At 39.5% G+C, this 17636-nt stretch overlaps 1 protein-coding gene across 1 annotated transcript in view; it reads right to left on the bottom strand.

Annotated features, from left to right (window-relative positions):
- Positions 1 to 17636, bottom strand: part of LOC122809546 (neurogenic locus notch homolog protein 1-like) — a 2715638-nt gene that overhangs the window by 1969213 nt on the left and 728789 nt on the right. The window contains exon 7 of the mRNA XM_044081127.1: positions 10992 to 11096. Within this exon, the coding sequence (XP_043937062.1) occupies positions 10992 to 11096 (105 nt within the window). The remainder of the gene's footprint in view (positions 1 to 10991; positions 11097 to 17636) is intronic.

The raw sequence follows: 17636 nt of genomic DNA, 5'->3' as shown, positions 1-17636 counted from the left end.
ACAATTTAAAACTAAAGTCCTGTGGCTGACAAAAGTTTGCTGATGACTGCTAACTGGGAGCAGTCATATAATCTCCAAATAATGTCAACATCCCACAAGAAGGTCTTACACAAACAATTAATTGGTGCCAAAATCATGGCCTTAAACTCAATGCAAAAAAATGTATTATCATCGGTAAGTGTGATGTTCCTGCATTCAGTGGTGAGAGACCTGGGCACACAGGTTGACAGCAACTGTACCTTTGATCATCATGTCTCCATAGTGGTAAGAAGGGCATTCTATATTGCTCATCTCATACATAAGGGCGTTCCATCCAGAAAAAATAAGTTATAACCTCTCTGTACTCTTCCCTTATCAGGCCAATAATTGGGTACAACTCCCCTTTTGGTATGTACCTTTCTAACCACCTGCTGCAACTGAAGAGACCACAAAGGTTCCTCACAAGGAAAATTCAAGGTCTTCAGCATCGGTCCTATGTGGATTGTCTAAAATCACTGTCACTTTATTCTGTTTCATACAGACTACTCAGAGGCGAGCTGTGCCTTGCATATAAGGCAATCTTTGACCCTGCTTTTCTGAAAATGCTGCATATCCACATATCAAATTGTACATGGGTTACTCACTCTAAAGACCTTAACTTGGTATGTGACATTAATAGAACCTGCTGGAAGGACAGATTTGTCTCCCAGAGGTTGCCACACCTTTGGAATGGACTCCCACTTCATATGAAACAGAGCACCTCACTGGCCCTCTTCTAAAGAAATCTGGATGATTGGATGGGTAACCGTAAATTCACTCCAGGGGTTCTGCCTGTGGCCCTCTTGGACAGGGGCAACTGGTGCTGCTCGTGGAAATATGGGTAGAACTTGGCTCGGCTTGTAAGGGCTCTAGGGCCATTAGCCTAGTATCTTCCTATTATTCTTTAAACCTAATAGTATACTTGCTCAAAACAGGAAATGAAAAGGTTCTGAAAGAGGCAGAATAATGCTGTAACAGAAATGTGTGAGAAGGAAAGGCATACATGCCAGCAACAGAGAAGATGCAGATGAGAACAATGGTGGGGAGTAGCAAACTTTGAAAGACAAATTGGACTCCTTGAATGTCAGTGAGTGGCTAAGATGGTAAGAACAAAAGAAGGAAAGTAAGAAACTGAAAGTATAAACTCTGAGCACGAGGAAAGGAAGGTTAGCAAGGATAGGAAAGAAAAGCTTAGAAAGACTAGAATTCAAGGTGAGCTTTTAAGTCATGAATGGGATGAAGGTGGATACATGGTATAGAAAGTAATGGGTTTCTGTCAGATGGGACAGAGAACCAGGGAATCTGGATTAGGTCTTCAGGACTGGGGGGATACAAATGATCAATTATGAAGGATAAAAAAGTGGCAAGAAAAAGGAGGATGAAAGATGGCAAGGCAAAGGTAAGGACAGAGAAGAAACTAAAGAAAATGGGTGGAAACAGAAATAAAAGGAAGCTGCATCAGTATAGAACTGAACATGGACAGAGGCTATTAAAGAAATGGGTAGGGTAGAAGGGAAATGCAGGGTGATAGCTTTATAAGGAACTGGGAAGAAAACAGAAAGCAAAAATAAAACAGAAAATCAAAAAGGACTGAGAACAAAAAGAATACTGGAGACGTAGCAAGTAAAAAGAAATGAAGGTGGTCTATGCCTTGGCAGCAGAGAACAATATTCTGATAAGAGAATCTGCAACTGAGACTGATCCACATATGGTTTCAGACACCTGTTAGGCTAAAGAAAGGGAAAGAGCTAAGGATGGTAAATAATAGAGGATCAGTGAAGGGTAGGCAGGCACCATTTACATGTTCTGGGATTGACAGGAACTGAGACAACTATATGTAAAAATAGTAAAAGACTGGGTAATGATATGTGGAGTCAGACTGAAAAAACGTAAGGAAACTTCCTGTTAGGAATGATCAAGAAACAGGAAAACATAATTCCCAGGATAAAGAGAAACAAAGGAAGATAGGGGAAGGGGCTGAACCAGACACTGTACAGCAAGGTATTAGAGGGATAACGATATATATATCTCAACCATCAAGATATTCTTATTAACTTGTACTATCTCTCTGTCTTTCCCTCTCCCAGTGAAACAACCCACTACCTAAAGAACTTGCACAGCTGAAGTTCACTTGCAGTTGCAAAATTTCACAAGGAAAAAATAGGAGTTACATGTATGTAAGACACATTCATAGACTCAGACTAATAATTTATTAGGTCATGCACTAGTGTGTTATGTTTGTAGTGTTGAATCTGCTGGAAGTATATCCCACCCCCTACCCCCACCCCCACTTATTCATAGGCATTTTACTGCTGAAGGTGAAGCTACATTAACACTTCAGCATATTTTACTCTTATCAGTGTAATACATCCTTGGAAAAGACATTGAAAAGCCCATAACTATAAAATTAGATGCTGTGACTCAGGTCAAGTTTATAGAGTTCAGTCACCTTGTCTTTGTATTCAGGAACATTCTACCTCACTGATTGTTTATGGCGGTAAACCATCTGCAGGTTTCTTCCTGCTCCGTTCGCTCCACTCACTCCATTCCCCTGCCCTTTCCCCATATCCCACCCTTCCCCAGCACCTCTACTCATATCCCAAGAAAACCACCCCCCCTCATTCCTCTGATCCAATTATATACAGCTCTACCTTGTCCACACCTACATTGCATTCACACCTTACCTACTTTTATTTAACCAAACTTATCTGCTTCCCCTTACATCCATCAGCTTTAATTCTTATCCCCCTACTATAATTCTTTGCATCACACTCTATTTTACCATCAGAATACTACCACTGCCTCAGACTGTCCTACATTAACTCCAGGCTTACCACCTTCTCTTCTATTATACACATAAACTAAAATTGTGCCATAATTGTACTACTGACCAGTCACATCTCCCCCGCCACTCCTTTTTACAAACCACAGGGCAAAACACCTAAACACATTGTCAAAGCCAACCCTGAAGTCAAAATATTTCCAATCTTACCTTTAGCAGCACAGATTTCACTAGATAACAAAATCTCTGTTTATACCTGATATTACATTGTAACATAAATGCTACCTTTACTGTTGTTAAACCCACTATCACAGTTGACAAGCTCCTCCTTACCTGCCTAGCTTCTTTACTCTTAATTGTCAACCTCGCTACAGCTATATCCTTGCTTACCCCCACACATTAATACACATCAATAACGTCTTCCAGCCATCGCCCCCAATAAACAACACATCTTCTCACATATCTCCTCTCAGCTTTTCCCCTATACCCTCCCATATTATTCAAGCCACAAATTGGTCTCCTCACCTCCTACAAAACCACACTTGACACCAGTATCATCACCTAGGGATAAAAAACACTTCCCATGGTACTCCTTCCTCATTACCTACCTTCTCAAATGTGGAGATATACAACCTAACCCTGGCTCACCTTCTAATCCTAACCAAAAAAGTAACCCCAAAAATTTAAACATACTTACGCTGAACCTTAGAAGTATATGTAATAAAATAGCCCCATTGCATGCCTGGATTGATCAAAATAAACCTGACATACTAGCCCTTACAGAAACATGGCTACACCCCGGTGTAAACAACTTAGAAATAATACCTCCAAACTTTGCAATAACCAGAAGAGACAGATCTAAAAAAAAGGGGGAGGGATAGCACTTCTGTATCCCTCTGCACTAGTAATATACCCACCTTTTCCAATGCTGAGGTACTAATCTCCTTTTTGAACTTCAATACATCAAAAAGAATTTGCACAATAGTAATATATATCCCACCAGGTAACAATATACCAGTGTTAGAAAATATTTTATCCTGGACATCCCAAACAAACCTTGAAACAATAATCTTAGGAGATGTAAATCATCATCAACATCATCATCATCAGCCCCCTTTTTTCCATTTTTTCTACATGGGGGTCGGGGTATCATGTTAACTGTTGCCAACTCTCTCGATTCAGTGCCACATTCCTGCCTCTTCAACACTCATGCCTGAGTGTCGCAGATCTTCTTTCACACAATCCATCCACCTCTTTGCTGGATGTCCTCGCTTCCTCTTACCTTCTTCCTGTCTGTCCCAAGTCTTCCTCACCAGATTGTCTTCTGCTTTTCTACACATGTGCCCAAACCACCGTAGTTTGTACTCTTCGATCTTTTCTGCAATTGGAGTTACTTTGGCTTCTGCTCTTATGTCCTCATTTCTTCGTCTGTCCCATGGTGTACATCCTATCACATTTCTCAGGCACTTTATTTCCATCACCTCTAGCTTCTTCAACTGTTTTGCCTTTACTGCCCAGGTTTCTGTACCACACAGTAGTACTGGTCGCACCACTGTCTTGTACACTTTACTTTTCAGCTTCTTTAGCATTCTTCTGTCATAGACTACACCTGATACTCTATGCCAGTTGGCTGAAGCCCCTCTGATTCTAGCTTCATTCAGACTACCCTTCCCCTCAACTACCTCCCAGATACTTGAAGCTGTTTACATGTTCCACTATCTTCCCTTCTATCTCTATTCTCAGCTTCTTCTGATTTCCCCAATTTGCTGCCATTACCACTGTCTTATCTGTGCTTAGTTTCATCCCATGTGCCTTCAGATTTGCATTCCATTCTCCTAGCCTTTGCTGAAGTTCTAGCTCAGAGTCTGCCTGTACTGCCACATCATCTGCATGCAGCAGCTTTGTTGATCCATCCCCTCCAACTTGTTTGCTAACGTAGTCCATCACCAGCATGAACAGCAGTGGGCTCAGAGCTGAACCCTGATGTACACCCACACCGACTGGGAACCCCTCTGTGAGGCCGGACACCATCTGTACTTGAGTAACTGGGTCCTTGTACATAGCCTGCACTAATTCTGCCAATGTTTCTGGGACTTCAAACCATGGCAGTACTGCCCACATCAGCTTTCTTGGGACCTTGTCATATGCTTTCTCCAAATCTAGGAATGCCCAGTTGGACTCTCTCCTCATCTCTAGCTTCTTCTCAAGTATCTGTCTCAATGCAAACATCAGATCAGTTGTGCTACATCCTGATCTGAATCCAAACTGCTCATTTTTTCTCAGCTTATCAATGCTCCAACAAGATACAAAAAAGATCTTACCTGCCAATCCACCTAAGACTGGATTCTAGTATCCCACCCTGCCAATTACCCCTCTTTTGGTACACTGTCTAACTCACTGAGCGATCATCTACTAGTTTATTCCCTTAGAACAAACTCCCAACAACTAAGAGTACACACTATAAAATCGGTTAGGAACTCAAATAATTTTTGTCAGCATAAATTCAACAATCTCCTTAAGGAAATAGACTGGACACCCTTTAAACAACTACCCCTTAATGATGCTGTACTATACTTTGATAAAACCTTCCTTCACATACATAATACACTAGCTCCCATTCGAATGAAAAGAATCAAAATGAACTCAGCACCATGACTCTCTAAGGAATGTAAACACCTGATGAAGCAAAGGGACCTAGCCTGGACAACCTGGAAATAAACCAAAAATGAACAAAATCAGGTTAATTTCAAAACAATACGTAACAAAGTGACAACACTAATCAACAGAGATAAGAAGTCACATAATTTCCAGCTTCAATTTCAGCATAAATTCAACCCTAGTAAATTTTGGCACTCCATATCTTCTCTACTTAACCCTGGAAGAAATCGGGAGCACACCCTATCACCAGATACCCCTCCATCACAAATAGCTGAAAACTTTAACAAGCACTTTATAAAATCAATTTTGGACTTATTAACTAACACCCCTAATGCTAGACCCCCCACCCTTTAACCTATTCAGACACCAACCCCAGGCCATCAGCTACTTCTAACCCTGTCATAACTAACCTCTCTACTCAACAAAATGTTATACAAACTCCATTCTCATTTCAGCCCATACCCACTGACACCATTAAGAAACTGCTACAAAAACTAAAACCCTGCTCTACCTCAGCTGATAATCTCCCCCCATACTACCTAAAACTGGATGCTAACTCAGTCGCCTACCCAATCAGTATCCTTACAAACAGGTCTTTATCCGAATCAGAAGTACCTACCATATGGAAACAATCTCACATCACCCCCATCCACAAAGGAGGCAACTCTTTTGATCCATCCAGTTTCCGTCCTATATCCATCTTGTCACCCATATCCAAAATTCTCGAGAGAGGTATGCATCAGCAGGTAATGCAATATCTATTGCAAAACAACCTTTTAACCAAAACTCAACATGGCTTCCACCCTAGACACAGCACAGCTACAGCCCCATTATCTTTTACAGACACCGTGAATAAGGCCAGAGATGCAGGATGCTATACAGGCTCAGTATTCCTTGATCTCTCCAAGGCCTTTGACACAGTATCTCACCCCTTACTTTTGAATACACTGTCTAACCTAGGCTTCTCACATAACACAGTAAAATGGTTTCAGAGCTACCTCAAGGATCGTAAACAAGCTGTGAAATGGTCCAATGAACTCTCGCCCTTCCACCACAACCCTACTGGAGTCCCCCAAGGCTCCATCCTAGGACCCCTACTCTTCAGCATTTTCACAATCTTCACACTGCCTCTCACCCTGGGACCCTCATTCAATATGCTGATGATTCCACCATAATTTGCACTGCTCCATCACTACCAGAACTACCTTAAAAAACTCAACAGTCCTTTACTGCAGTCGAATCCTGGCTAAGAAATGCCCAACTCTTTCTTAATCCAAAGAAGACAAAACTAGTACTCTTTCATCCCCAAAATACCTCCCATGTCACTGATCATTTCAACATCCTTGCATCGGACAACACTGTCATTGAAATATGTCAAATGGTGTTCTAGGTGTTATGTTGTGTCAGGACCCTTACACATCCTAAACAATTTAAGACAGCCACCAAAGAGCACTTTAAAAGTCACTGGTCCTGACACTGCACTCTCCCTCCTTAAACATCCCCTACTTCTCATACCTTAATCTACTTTCTGCCCTTAACTCACTCTTCTCACTAGCTCTCCCTAATCTTCCTTAACTACTCTTTCTACTGTCTTCTAAAATCTATTAAGCAAATTGCCTCAGAGAAACATTCTATTGTAATTGTCTTGCCTTCATGCAACTACATAATGCTAGAACTGTTTTTTTGTAACCACTTACCCCAAAAACTATATTCATCTTAATGACATATTTCTTTTTATACATCTTGACATAATTAGGCTATAGTCCTGATTATTGACACTGTATAAGATTGTATTGCTACTTAATGCCTTGTAACAATCCTGTAACATTGCTGTTTAATGCTAATTTATAATGAAAATTGTATAATATGTTGGAACTTTTCTCCCCGGGCCTCTGTTGAAAAGGTGCTCTTCAGCTCACTTGGACAATCCCGGTCAACAAATGTAAAATAAAATAAAATAAATATATATATATATATATATATATATATATATATATATATATATAAACAAAATTTCTTTGCTGCAGCAACCAAAACTACCCTTGCAAAAATATTTTTACTTCCCTCCCTTCTTTATGGTGCCTCTATCTTAACTAACTTACAAAATTCTACCCTAAGCAAGTAGGCACAGTGCTACAACAAAGTTGCAAAGTTTGCCACAAACTCTAAATATCACACACACCACTGTAAACCACTTCTAGAATTAAACTGGCCTGAACTCCCCAACCAACTTGCCTTTATTTAGCTATCCACCTTACACAACCTTATTTTCAAGCCTATTGCCTGCCCTGCACTAACCAGCCTAGTGACACCTTACACTCCAAATCGATCCTTATCATCAAAAGACAAAGATATCTTAGCTATCTCAAAACCCACAAGAAAACCTGGTCACTCTTTGTATTCATACTCTGTCGCTGTACTTTGGAATTCACTACCTCTAGCTACCAGGTCTATGCCTGGCCTAACCCATTTCAAAGCCTCTTTAAAAAATCATCTCAAAAATACATGGCCCTGCTCCTGCATAAAGCCTGCTAAATGCTCAGATCTTCCTCTCCCTGTCACATTTCAATCCCTCACAGACTGCAAGGTCCTAAGGCTTTTCTAACTCCTTCTCTGTTTCTATACCATATCCTTAAGCTACAGCACCGGCTTTATTGCTTCTATTCTTCTTAACTGTCTCTCACTATCTGTATCAGTAACTTTCTGGCTGCTATTTTCCTAACAGAAACTAACATTCTATTTTACTTGTACTATGATAGTCAGTGTCACACGATGCACTACCTATGTACTACTTTTTTGGACAATGTCTACATCATGTATGGTGAGAGTGACTATTATTGTTTGTAGTGTTTTAACGGTATAGAATTGTTTACCCGTGTAGTAATATATTTCAACATCTTGTAGCAGTTTGTTCTTTCAACTTATTTTTTGTATAGTATTGCTATGTAATTTTTATTGTATTGGATTATACTGTATTTGTATTGTACTGTATTGTATGTGGAGCTTTTCTCCCCAGGCCTCTGCTGAAAATGGGTTCTGTAGACACAGTCAGACAACCCCAGTAAACAAATGTCAAATAAATAAATAAATATATGCTAAGGCACTGAATATGACAACCTTATGGAGAATAAAGATTTACAGAAAAATCAGAAAGGGAAGGGAAGAAAATAATGTCCAGATGAGAGAATACAGCAAAAAAAAGTTGAACCTAACTCTGGATGCATGTTTGGAGAAAAAAATGACAGAGGTGAAATAGTGGATAGTAAGAAAGGGTAAAAGGCAATCATAGGGCTGCCTATCAGTGACTGGGAGGTAAGAGAGAGAACACAGAACACAGTAGCTGCATCATTAATGACAATAATGAAAAAAAACATGAAACTGGACTGGAAACTACTAAAGATTAGCTTAGAAATGATTGTTAGAACTGCTGGTGTGCCACCATACCTCTTAACTGTTCATATTTTCTCAGAATGTCCAGATTTTTGTGTCATATTTTGGTCTGTTCCTCATAAAATCTATGGCTTTCTGGCAAATTCCTAAGGACTGAAGTCACTAAATAATGATACACATTTGAGTTTTAGAGATCATATCCTTCAGAATATGCATGCTAGTACAATTCCTGTCATTCTAGAAAATTTCTAAGTTTATAACAGCAATATTTAAAGTCTGTCCCTATTTTTGACCTCCCCCATTATTTTATACTTTGCAGAGATGTCTTGTACAGAGAGGTTGAGAGGTATGTGTGCTTGTTAGACTGCATGTGTATTTAAATATATGATGCTTATTTTTGTTGTTTTGTGCCACAAAAACATCAATGAAAACTATTATATAAAACCACAATAATAGTCCAGTCTGAGTTTTGTGTTACACTTTAAAAGAAGAGCTATCATCCCTCTTTACCAACATTTTGTGAATACTGCTCAGAAGAAGTGTATGGGTTTAAGTGGCATACTGCCTTTCCACATTACAAAGTATTACAGGAAAGTCTTATTAAATCCATGTCCCTAAACATTCAGTATCATTAAAAGAGGCGCGGATGTGGATATGAGTCATAATACTGTACAGGAGAAAGGTACCCAGGGGTAGTAAACCTCACATCTGATATGATTCCCATGTTTTTTCACTTCTACACTGCATCACTGAGGAAGTTAAACAGAATAAAAGTTTTTGGGGTGTTCTGAAAAACATGTATCCATATCAGGTAGATATTACCTCATTAACAAAAGGAAAAAAATAAAAGTAGTAGCCAGTTCTAATATTATTTGTTTTAGTGTATGAAATGGTATGAATCAGAAGATTTAGTTAACCCTTGCTTGGTTCCCTTCCTAATGGAGATACTTACTTTTTTTCCCAAATGACTCCATATTGAAATATTGGCACTCATAACGCCAAGTGCTGACAGACTGAAAAAGGTCGAAAACCCAGAGAACGAGTCTCAAACATCACTCTTCTCTTTTAAACTTCTTTTTTGCAACCACCCACCCCGCAATGTGGGGAGCAAGCCCCCCCTAAACTTATATATATAAATTCCAAGATTATTATACCCCAGAGAAAAGGAATATTCCATGAATTAGCCATCTCTGACTTGGTATATGTACTCAGTTTTTCTAGCCATTTAGTCTGTGTTTCATAACTCATTCTTGTGGGTCCCGACATTTCAAACTGTTACCGTTTCAAACATATGAACTAATCCGTATGTATAAATGCCAAATTCTTTCAATATAACAGCAATACTGAAAAACTCATTAAGAAATTGAGTTAATGCAGAAATGTGCATTTATCCATTTCTCATTTGTAACCAGTTCGGTTTTCAAAGTTCTGTACTAAGCAACCCTTGACTTTATCAATTATTTTATTGGTTTAGTAGTCTGAATCAGTTATTTATACCCACATGCACTCATCTACATCCAGGATGAGATGCAATGTTTCTACTTACTACAAGCAGAGTTAAACATCAAAAGTTTTACTGACTTGCTACTGAAGATGCTGGCCTGGGGACCTAAATTTGGCTTCCATTCTGGGAATTGCAGGGGTGGTCAGACAAACAGACATACGTAGTTGCAGGCCAGCTCATTTATTTTTATTAGCTGCTGCCATATTGTGTTCTGATGGAGACAAGAAAGATAAGTAGCAGGGCCGGAAATGCAGACACAAAACTGCATTCTTACATCCTGTTACCTAATTAAAATGCCTCAACCAGCTATGCATAAAGGCTAGCAGGAACCTGACCACACTCAACTCCACTTCATAGAAAAGCATATTAAGTGAACAAAGGGTCAATTAGGGTACAGGAACAGCAAAAAAGCTGGTTGGAGAGGCCTAATATACACTCCAAGAAAAATGTTTTGAGCCCTGTAATTGTATTGATATTTTCCAAAATAAATACAATAGTAAACTGTCAGTTAACACCTTTAATTAACAAAAAAAAAAAAAAAAAAGAATGCAGAGATCCTAATGTAATCTTTTTAACATGTAGTAACAGACAAAGTTAATGAACATAACTCTCTGTGGTGTTAAAAATGGAATGACAAACCTTGGGGACAAGGAGAGCAGTCTGAAGCTTTGGTTAACCCTTGTCTGGCTCCATATGTTCCAGCTGGACATGGATATGTACTTATACCATCCGAGCAATAAAAACCTGGCAAAAACAGAGCAGCAGCTTAGTACCTGAAACTAATATTAAATAAGACAGCAGAAACACCTGACAAAGGTAGGGTAAAATGTCTATTCCACACAAAGGGAGGAGGCAGTTGACTCATAACAGAACATACATATAACTTAGCAATCTCAGTTAAATGGGTCATCTGTAGTTTTGTTACAGTCCCTTTTTGTACATTTTCAACTTCCAGTATCAATAACCCACATAGAGCATACCAATTTACTAACTAATCACAAAAATGTAAACATTTATTAAAATGTAGTCTTTGTGGAAAAGTTTAACAGCCCAAACATTGTTTAGGTAAATTAATCACCATATGAATATATAAAACCTTAAATAAGTATGCTAATCAAAACAATTTAAAATATATAGTACAAAATCCAGCTAGGAGTACCAATATCTTAGCTTTCTGCAATTAGCAAAGATCATGACAGCATCAGCTTTAACCCAAGAGTAAAATCAGTCGCTCGTAAATAAATCATAAAAAAAAATAAAATTTGCTGGGAAACTGCTATACTCAGTGGCACAAACAAATCTGCTCAGGATACTACCATTGAGGTCTGTGATACTGCATGGATTAAGGAATGGTTTTCAGCCAAACGATGGAGTGTTAACATTAATAATGTACAGGCTCTCTAAGGACTGTATAACTCCAGGGATGCTGCAGGGATCAATCCTATGGCCATACCTGTCTGGTCTGGATTAAACAGATAGGAATTCTGACAGCTTAGTGTTCAACTCAGCTTAAACCAATGAATTTGCGATAGAGAAAATAATAACCAAGAAAAATGTACATGCATTACAGTTAACTCTCAAAACTGTTATTTCTTATGCTGACAAAACATGACAATAACATGTAAAATAAAACATCCAAATGACATTAAGCAGATACTTACTGAAAACTTATCAGACACTGTCAATGGAAACAAAGAAGGTAAATAGCTATAATGAGGGAAAATTGCTGATAATAAACTTAAGTTATAAATGGTGTATTAATTACATTAACATCAAATTTTATAAACTTATAGGCAGCATAAGAAAGTGTATTAAGTTCAGAGGTACATAAGGTCATGCAAAGTTTATTTTGTAGTATGGTATGCAATAAGCCTAAATATGACAACATACTATGGAACGCCTTCTCAAAGCTTTTAATTTACATTATATAAAAATTGTATGTAAACACTCAAAGGATATGAGAAGTGCTGCCATATGTAAAATAAAAACAAGTTTCATGAACAACATAACATAGCTTGTACTGTCCTATATAGAATCAAAGTAAACCCGAGTAACCTTCCCCATCAAGCACGTTAAATAAAAGTTAGCATGTGGGCAGGTCCCTAATCTTTGGAAACAGGTTGCACTAGTACCAGTTCATGTCATGTCTGACCTAGAAACTGTTATACCCATTAAAGTCAACAGTATTCAATGTAAAATCGTGGACAGAGTTATAATGGAATGTATCCAAAATGACACAAGTGTCGTACTTCAGTTAAACATGGTAAAGTATGGGTTTGTTAAGCCGAGATCTTACCTTTGCAGTCTTATGAAATGCTTTAAAGACAAGAGTGCATACCATTTACCTGGACCTTCTTAAAACTTTAAATACTCCTCCTCATAATGGAATAAACAACTAACTGAAAGTGTTAAATACCAGTCCAAATAATTCAATGGATAAATCATTGGTTAAACAAACGGGTATAAAAAGTGGGGGTGCAGCATTACCTGTCCTCCCCAATGCATGCTACCAATGCTGTGTCAGAGGGCTTTGTACAGGGGGCTATTTCTTTTTGAACTGTTCTCTTCAGACATAGAAGTGGGAGCTACTTCTAGATAAGCAAATATGCTGATCATTGCAGCCAGGACTGTGGTGTGCTTGGGAGTTTGAGGTGCTGCCGGAGAAAGGCTAGGTGTACCCATTCTGGCAGAAGAAGGGCGGGATAGAGGGGAATGTGCTCAGGGCACACCGTTGTGGTTCAGTTTCCTTGCTGGAGATCAGGGAAACAACCACAAGGTGGTACTTGAGGGTGAGCAGTGCATTCTGCTGTCACCGGGGGGGGGGGGGGGGTTACTGGTTACTGGGCATGTGCCAGGGAAGGGAGAACATTTGAAAACACTCCCTGGCACAGTATGACATTGCCCTAGGGATGTCAATATCCTCACTGGCTCTGCACATGGACTGGGAATAGCATAGTATAGGCTACAGTAGATCCAGATGACCCAGTGCATGAGGAAGGGAACTGGCAGCAGCTATGGGGAGCCAAAAAGGAACAAAAAATTATGATGATTGTAAACTGGGTAACATTATTATTGCAATTAACAATGATGAAGCTCTGCAACATGGTCTACAAAAATGAACAGATGTAGCTGCACTGAGCCTCACTTTTAATGTTAGTAAATTTGACATCATGAAGTTTGAACAAAAGGACAAAAACTGTGTTATACTGTCAGTGGCTGAACAAGTATCACACTTGCCTTTGATGCCAGAACATCAGAAGACTGCATATTCTATTCCCAAACCAGTAACTTGATTCATTTTCCAGTAGTTGACCCTGCTGTGCAATATGAGGGGATTGCTGCATTCACGGTCTGCCATCCTTCAAATGTGATCTTAAACAAGGCCCCAGCTGCCTGAGTTACTTAAAACTCAGGTGGATGTAAAAGCTCTCATAGCAATTATCAAATTGAGGAGGGAAATTCCTATGGCGCACTGACCCAATCCCCCCTTGCCAGTATGAATACCACAGATTTATACATTGCTAACAAACCAGGGGGCCTTTTTAGCCTAGCCAAGTTTCCCCAAAATAATAATGACATCCTGTATCCAAATAGGACATTGAGGGCTAGGCATTTATAAGTTACTTGTGTGTACCAGGCCTGGTGCAAATTTCCTATTCCACACCCTTTGGTCTAGGTTGCAATTAAATTGGGTAGTAAACCAACTCAGCTTTATATGGATGGAAAGCCTGTTCCATAGGAGGGGCAGTCTCTGGGACACATATCTATCTCCAGCATGTTCTGCTTAAGTCACAGACAAAAGTCAGGTCCTCAGAATTTGTACCTCTGGTAATGTTTGACTTATAAATATCCAGGAGATTCATAAGTGTGGGGTTTGCTGATGCCTTGTAAGCCAGGTATAGATCACCCCCTCAGCAATCTAGAAGACTGATTACAGAGAAGTCTTTAAGACACTGCATAAGGCAGGTTTCCTATGCTTTGTCTTCTTTTTGTAGGCAACCTCTGAAGTCGCTTTAGTTGCTATATATGCCTGGTCAGGTGCATACTGAAGGGAGCACTGTACTCTATGATTGGTCTGATAAGGGTGGAGTACAGTGGGATAATGACCTCTGTGGACCTAAATGCCATGCCCTTACTTATAAGCTGCGTAACATAAAAGGATTTCCTCACCACTGTGGCCATGGGATGGTTGAAGATAAAGCTACTGTCTATGTATGTACCTGGATCTCTGACCACTGGGTCGACTCTTAGGGAAGTATTATCGACATGGTAATTAGCCGTGATGGTTGGCTTCCCAAAAGGTACAGTTATGCATTCCTTAACATTGAGTTTAAGACCATGGCTTTTCCATCATTTGTTAGTCAGAGATAGATCTTCTTGAAGAATGCTAGTATCTGCAGGGGAATTCATGATAACCCCCAGCTTGCAATCATCTGCAAACTTAGTCAGCCATAAACCTTCAGTATTTGCTTCCATTTCAGAGAAATAGATGCCAAAAGGAGGGGGCCCAATACTGAGCCCTGGGAACTCCGGTTAGTTACTGGCCTCTTGGTGGAGGTGGCCTCACCTATTTTGGATCCTATCAGTGATCCAGTTTGGTAGCCAGCAGTTGATAAAAAGTTTGCACCCAATTTAGTGAGCTTGTCTATAATGCATGAGTGAGTTAGTGTATCAAAAGTGTCAGCCAGGTAGAGGCAAGCTGTGTGCACAGTCTTGTCCTCATCCATTGCTTTGGTGATCCTCTTAAAGAAGTCCACCAGATTTAATAGGCATAACTTTCCTTTAACAAAGCTGAACTGTGATGGATCCAGCATTGTCCAGTTTATGTTATGTCCTCATTTATCATGTCCATGATGATTCTTTCCATGGCCTTGAATACGAGTCTGGTCAGACTTATGAATCCGTAGTTACCAGGATTGGTGGTTGGACCTTCTTTATGCAGCGGAATGACTATAGCCATCTGCCATTTCTTGACACAAAACCTGACTGAAGGCTCCAGTTGAAAAAATGATTCGAGTGGACCAAAGAGGTCATATTTCATACTGTTTAGTAATCATCCAGGGATGTTATCGGGGCCTATTGATGCAGTGTTTTTTGGCCTTGGAAAGTGCATTAAAGACATTAAACAGTAATTGTTGGGGGATTGTGGTATGCGGTATTTCCTTTGGACTATTGGGGGGAAGTTGGGGGAGAAATTTGAGCTGAATCTGTCAGCCAAAAGGTTGGCAATGGCTTCCTGTTTAATGTCTGTGATGCCATTTCCAATAAGTTCTGGTTATTGTTGCATATTTTCCTTGAGGTTAAGGATAATAGCTGTAAAAAGCATTAATGGTTGTCCTTTGCCTGAGAAGTTATTTTTTCTTCAAATTTAGCTTCTGAAATATTAATTAACCCTCTTAGCTGCCTGTTAAGGTTTTTTAGTATGTTGGACTTTGTTCTTCCAACACTTAGCCAAGATTTTTTTTCTTTTGTTCTCTAACCGATTGATATTGTGATTTCCCCAGGTTGGCTTATCTTCTGAGTTTGTCTTATTCTTAATTCAAGCGGGCATAGCTCACTCTAAACAGCTATCAATATAACTGTACAGGGATTTTGTAAATAGATCTGCATATGCTATGGTGTTTACTGGGTTTGGGGGTGCTTTGAATTTAGCCAAGGTGTCACTTAGTAGAGAGAGGTTAGCTTTTGAATAACCTGCTAAGGGTTTTTGGTTTTGTTGGGTCCCCAGATTTCATTTTTTTTCAAGAAATACTGCCTTATGGTCAGATTTGATGAGTGAGAACATTTCACTGGGTGAGAAAAATCGCTCCACCATGTTTGAGAGTACAAGATCAAGGATGTTTGTACCTTCAGTAGGAGAATGGACCAACTGTTTCAGGATGTTAGTATTAATGAAGTTTAGGAATTGCTGGGCTTGTGCATTAGAAGTGGTGTAAGATTCAAAATCTATAGAGGCTTAGTTAAGATCCCCCATGAAGATCATATTGAATTGAATGGTGAGGGAGTCTAGTACACCGAGATAGGTAGTATAGGTTTCCTGGGACATGGTGGGAGAGACCTATAGGTTGCAGGGATGTGGTACGAGACCCTGTTTATGGTGAGTTGCACATGTGTGAATTACAGTAGGTCATACATTTTAACTAGTCTGGACCCAAGGCTGTTTTTAATATAGACTGAGATTCCTCCACCTTTAGTTCCCCACCTGAGTAGCTAGTATACAGGCATGAAAGGCATTCTAACCTTGAAATGCTGGGGTGCTCTCCTTGACTTGAAACCATGTCTCTGTTACTACACAGATGTCTACACTCTCCAAGGAAAGGAAGGGTTGCAGGGAGTGGAGTTTCTTGTTAAGACTTCTAGCAATGAGCAGTGCCTCCTTCAGATATTTCTTTGTAGGTTCAGTTAAGCTGGGAGGTTTATCAGTTTGGCATGGACTGAAAAAGGCACTCTAAAGAGGTTGATAGCCTAGTTGGACTAATTTGATTACCAAAGTGTAAACAAATAAAGAAAAATAAAAAAAGTTATGATTATTACAAAATGTTCAAATTAGAAAAATTATATATCACCATTAGAGATCTAAGAGAAGACTGACAGTTGGAAGACAGTGATGATAAACAGCCCAAACAAAACAGAGGAAAGCATAAAGAGGCCATTCAAAGAGGCAAGTGTGGAACACTGCCTCAGCCACTGAAGTAGTAAACTCCACAGACACAATGGTTAATGAGCAAATGATCACAAATCAGAAGACTCACCCCAACCCCAAAGATCCACTGACATGACCTTCAGTAGCAGAGAAAAGCATTCAAGGAGAGGAGTAGAGAACAACTGGTTCTTCAGGTAAGATGGACCATGTCCATTTAAGGGTAGAAAAATGTACACCAAGATTTTGAATATTATATGAAGTTGGAAAGATAGCCCATAAAGCTTTCAAAACATGAGGATGTTTTGCTGGTAACAAGTGACAGTAAGTAACCACACATCAGAGCTCTGCACTAGTGACCAGAGGTAAAAGATATGGCAGTAACCAGTGTGGGGGGACAGAAGAATGAATGACAGTACCAAGGTGTTCTAGGGTTATAAAGTGCTGGAGTGTAGAAATGTTCCTCAGATTAATACAAGATGTTTTAAATAAAGCAGCACCTGGTGCCTAAATGTCAACCGACTCTCAAGAATAAAGCCAAGACCGAAAACTTACTTCAGCCTAGTAGCATATAAAAAAGATGGAAAACAGCATGGTTCCCTAAGGCTTTACTTCTAGTTGTGATCAGCTTCAGTTGGCTAGTA

The sequence above is a fragment of the Protopterus annectens genome, chromosome 8.part0 (genome assembly GCF_019279795.1).
Source record: "Protopterus annectens isolate FY-2018-M chromosome 8.part0, PAN1.0, whole genome shotgun sequence".
NCBI classification, from domain to species: Eukaryota; Metazoa; Chordata; order Ceratodontiformes; family Protopteridae; genus Protopterus; species Protopterus annectens.
This window is presented reverse-complemented; position numbering and strand designations above follow the sequence as displayed.